Source organism: Pediculus humanus, genomic scaffold (assembly GCF_000006295.1).
Source record: "Pediculus humanus corporis 1103172107761 genomic scaffold, whole genome shotgun sequence".
Lineage (NCBI taxonomy): Eukaryota > Metazoa > Arthropoda > Insecta > Psocodea > Pediculidae > Pediculus > Pediculus humanus.
This window is the reverse complement of record NW_002987359.1, coordinates 2,676-7,558: the sequence shown is the minus strand read 5'-3', so window position 1 is coordinate 7,558 and position 4,883 is coordinate 2,676. Positions and strand designations below refer to the sequence as shown.

Below are 4,883 nucleotides of genomic sequence, written 5' to 3'. Positions count from 1 at the left end.
TAAAACTGAAAACTGCTATTTTATAGGTGAAAGAAGAACATAGTGGATCATACACTTGCACTCCCTTTAACGAACTTGGTACTGATGGACCCTCACCAAAAATGAATGTTTTTGTTTTAAAATCCCCAGTTTTTACCATCACTCCTCAAATGTTGTACATTCGAAGAAAGGGAGAATCTCTTCATATTCCTTGCGAAGCCACAGAAGAACACAAAATACATAAACCGAATATAGTATGGTTGAAAGTAGGTTTTTTTTTTTAATCAATAATACCATTCGGTTCAAAATAACAACAAAATAAATCGAGGAAATGTATTTTACAGAATGGAAAATTTTTTGTTCGTGGAAATTTGACGTTGATGGATTTACAAGAAGAAGACAGAGGAGTTTATCAATGCATAGCTTCAAATGCGGTAACTTCCATTTTTGCAGAAACTGAAGTTATGATTGAAAATACAGCTCCTCGAGCTCCCTATAACATTCAAACGGATTCAACAATAGACACAATAACGGTTAAATGGAAATCTGGTTTGACAAAACCAAAGCTTGATTTTAGCGTCTGGTACAGAACAACTGATTCTTCGACATGGGAATTTTTACCCCTTCTTGCCACGAATACCAAAGAATACGTCATTCGAAGTCTTCAACCTGGAACAGAATATGAAGTTATGGTTCTTTGCAGAGATGCTTTCGGAGATGGAATGTTTAGTAAATCTGTGGTTGTTAAAACAAAAGGTGCTAAAGATTTTTCTTTTAATTTGTACATTTTTCCAAATAAAAATTTTTTTTTTACAGGGTTTAAAACTTTATTATTAGTACAAAACCGTTAAATTTGAAAAAATTAAAATTTTTTTTTAACAATGGTAATATTTCAAATTTTTTAAATTTTTTTTTACAGGAGAAGCAAATAATATGAAATTTGAAAATAAATTACAACAAAATTTCAGAGATGGTATGTAATTTTCATTTCATATATTAAATTATTTTTTAAACAAGTTTTTTAACTTTAAATTCTAAAGTTTTAATATTTTAAAATCATAACAAATAAGGTTTTATACAAACAGTCGTAACTCTGAGACAATAATAATAATAATATTTAATATTATTCACAATCTCTTTTATATTAGTTATTTTTTTTTTCAGGCGTACGTTGTCAAAAAAAATTTAACAAGAAAACATAATTAATAAAATTAAATAAAATTTATACATATATTATGATTTTCTAAAAATTTAATAATAATTATCACTAATTAAACTAAAAACATATATAATTATTAATTGTTATTAATTTCTATTTTTTTTTTTTATTAAGAGTTAATTAAATTAATAAAAATATTTTACATTTTATTATTTAACCTTTTTTTTTAATAAAGTTTAATATCGATTTTCCTGAAAAAAAAAAAAAAAAAATTTAGTATTTTTCTTTATTCGAATTTATTTGTTTAAAATTAATTGAATTATTATATTATATTAATATTTTATAAAATTTTATCTGTAATAATTTTAATTTAAACTAAATTGCCAAAGATTATAACGAATAATATTTTAAAATAAAATGTAATAACTATAATTTAAATTTTAATTATTAAAAATAATTTAGTATTTCGTCTATAATTTTTTTTTTTTAGTTTATTTATCCTTTATTAATTTTTTTAATAAAAGATAAATTTTTTTTTTTTTTTGTATTCATTCAAATTTTTAAATAGTTTTTATTATTAATTTATATTAAAAAATAATAAATTTCGTATTAGCCATGAGAAAAATTTAAAAATAAACATAAGAGATAAATTACTAAACTCATTTAAATAAATAAAATAATAATAATAATAATTTCCACGGATTAAATTTTAATAAGGTATCGAAAATAAAAAGAAAATAATTTTTTTCAGGTATCAGTACCGTACCAGATAAAAATTATTATGAAATATCTAAAAATATTAGCATTGAAATATCGGAAGAAGGATGTATGATTAATTGGTATTTTCCCAACGAAGAACCTGATTTGGAACACTATGAAATCCAATATGTCGAAAATGGAATGCTCAACAATGCAATAACAAAGGACCCATTTTACTTAGGTAAAACAAAATTACAAAAAAAAATGAAAATGTTTTCTTAAATGTTTCATTGATTAAATGTATCCTTTATTTGTGTTACAGTTAAAAATTCACATCAAGAGGATAATTGTCAATTTCAAATATTCGCAGTGACAAAAGGTAAAAATTATATAAAAAGTTCTTTTTTTATAATAATAAATTCTTCGTCGAAAAAAAAAATAAATGCCGTCATATTGGGAGTAAGTTTCGGTATGTTATTTTAATATTTACATCATTAATTAATTGGTTTATTCACAGACAATTTTTTAAAAAATAACAACTACATTTTCCATTGATAAAACACACACTTAAAAACAAACGGAAGTTAAAAATTTTCATGTCACCACAAAGACGTTTTTTTCATATAATTTCCTAAATTAATCATAATATTTGTGTCAGTAAAACACGTTCTTTTGTTACGTTCATTCTCGACAATATAAATTACATTATTAATTTAACAACAATTCAAGTCAGCCATTATTTTTAATTTAATAATATAATAGGATTGTTTAAATTTAAATCAAATTTTTTTTTTTTTGTTAAATTAAATATTATTATAATTTTTTTAATGTTGTGATTACTTTTAGTTTTTAATCGAATAAAAATAAATATAATTTTTAAAATTTTTAGTAAAAAAAAAAAAAATACTGACAACATTATTTTTTTCTTTTTATTAAAAGTAATAATTATTGAGAATCGGAACTGTCTTCTACAGCTTCTGATGCCATTGCTTCTCTATTTTCATAAGTCCAAAAACCATTAAGATCAATCAATATGCTAACAACAGTTTCACCTTGACCACATTGAAATAAATCCTAAAATACATAATTGTTAACTTATTAAAACCGGTTTTGGAAAACTTACAACAGATTTCTTATATTTTTATCTTACAGTTTCATAACTCACTTTTAAAGTTATTTTAAATGGGTCAGCTGGTTTAACCATATCAAATATTTCATCTTTTATATCTTCAAAAGAAACAGGTTCCTGACCGTGTGCAGTCATTTGTTCTTGAATGGCTCTAATTAAATAAAAAAAACTCATAGGAATAAAAATTATCATTATAAATAAAATTTTAAATGACATACCTAAAAAAATAATTAAATGAAAATGTATCTAAATAGCCTTTGCTGTTAATGTCTAATATTCTAAATAAATACTGTAAACTTTGAGGTTCTTGTCTGTTTTCTAAAGCTAAAACCAAATCTAAATATGTTTTGTAATCCATTTCGCCTTCATAGGTTAAACATTCTTGAAATACTCTATCTAAAAAGGCATTTGTTAGGGTGCCAGTTCCATACCTGTAAATTTATCATCAGATTAATAAGGATCACAAAATTTTTTTTTAATTTACCTCACCAAGAATTTTCACTAATAAAAAAACTTTCCCAGCTAATTCCTCCTTATTTAACATTCCATTGTGATCTTTGTCCAAGTTTAAATATTGTCCATAAACTCTTAAAGCAGAAGGTACTGAAAACCAGTTTCCATCTTGTGCATCCTAAAATGTTATACTGATTTAAAATAACCTTATAACATTTTAATTGTATAATTTTTAATGTAAAACCTTTTTTTACCTTTGGCAATTCTTCGTCTCTTAATTCTAATAGATCATCTAAAAAACTACATGCTAAAATATCTTGAATTCTAACTTTTCCTGTCCTTAAAGGATCCAAAAAAAATAAAAACTTTCTGACAGCTGTGCAAACATAAAAATTATGAAATGATTTTTCCAAACCATCTAATTGTGTTAGAGTAGGTATTAATTCTTGAATATAATTTTCTAAATCTGATTCTCTTAGATATCCTTGGCCAGTTTGATCATACAAAGACAATCCTAAAAGGGGGGGAAAAAAAACTTTCATTCTGTTTATTTATATTATAACAATGTTATTTTTCATTATAATAAATTAAAATACAATTTAACCTATTCTAGTTTGATGCAACCATACTTTTTTCATTATGTAATTAAAAAGGGACATAACACTGATTCTTCCATAATTATCTCCCTGTTGAAGTTTAGCAAAAACTTCAGGAACAAAATAAGGCTTGCATTTGGCACCTAATATAAAATTTATAAAAATAATTTTTAAAAAGGAACAGGAATTGAAAAAAAAAGTTTTGAAAGTCATTCAATTTGTAAATTATTAACCTGCTAAAGAAGCAACTTTCAAAAAGTCTTGGTAATTAATAAATTGTTCGTCGGAATAATAAGGAGGACTGTGATGTTTATCTAATAATATCCATAATGAGTTTAATTCATTACTTCCAAGTAGTTCTCTGTTTCTTCTTTGAAGAAACATAGCACGGGATTCTTCTCTTAATTTAATGGCTAATTTTTCATGCTCTCTGGGAAGCTTAAAATAAAATTTTGGTATTGTTCCAGATTTTTCATTTTTATCGCAATCATTTTGTTTTTGATAATATTTATTAAATGCAGCACATTCAATTTTAACATTATTTTCAGCTATTTCTTCTTTGGTTTTTCCAAAACTTGATTGCGAAGCAGTTTTTTGTAATAAAGTTTTTAAACTCATACTTTATATATTAATACATAACCATACATGGGAAATTTTATTTATTTTATGTAACCAAGTTTGCCAACATAAAAAAGCGCGCCATTTTTTTGATCTATTATTAACAGTGTAAGTAGTTTAGAGTGTCAATAGTTTTATTAAACACTCAGAAGTAAAAGTAACCGTTGTGATTCTAAAATGTGTTTAAAGGAATTAATTAGAGTAAAATTTTTCAAATGTAAAATAAATTTGTTATATCTAACAGTTTAAT

At 23.8% G+C, this 4,883-nt stretch overlaps 2 protein-coding genes across 2 annotated transcripts in view; one reads left to right on the top strand and one right to left on the bottom strand.

Moving 5' to 3' along the window:
• Phum_PHUM345570 (neuronal cell adhesion molecule, putative) overlaps positions 1 to 2,320 on the top strand; it is a gene marked incomplete at both ends in the record, with an annotated part of 4,594 nt that extends 2,274 nt beyond the window's left edge. Inside the window, 4 exons of the mRNA XM_002427737.1 lie at positions 27 to 245; positions 324 to 735; positions 1,890 to 2,078; positions 2,160 to 2,320. Coding sequence (XP_002427782.1) covers positions 27 to 245; positions 324 to 735; positions 1,890 to 2,078; positions 2,160 to 2,320 — 981 coding nt within the window. The remainder of the gene's footprint in view (positions 1 to 26; positions 246 to 323; positions 736 to 1,889; positions 2,079 to 2,159) is intronic.
• A 462-nt stretch (positions 2,321 to 2,782) lies between these two features.
• On the bottom strand, positions 2,783 to 4,633 carry Phum_PHUM345560 (protein phosphatase 2A, 59 kDa regulatory subunit B, putative; the record flags this gene model as incomplete). The annotated part of the gene is made up of 7 exons (XM_002427736.1): positions 2,783 to 2,911; positions 3,003 to 3,117; positions 3,185 to 3,397; positions 3,509 to 3,597; positions 3,674 to 3,933; positions 4,024 to 4,158; positions 4,249 to 4,633. 7 exons carry the CDS (start codon positions 4,631 to 4,633, stop codon positions 2,783 to 2,785), a joined length of 1,326 nt encoding a protein of 441 aa, XP_002427781.1.
• Between the last annotated feature and the right edge of the window lie 250 nt (positions 4,634 to 4,883).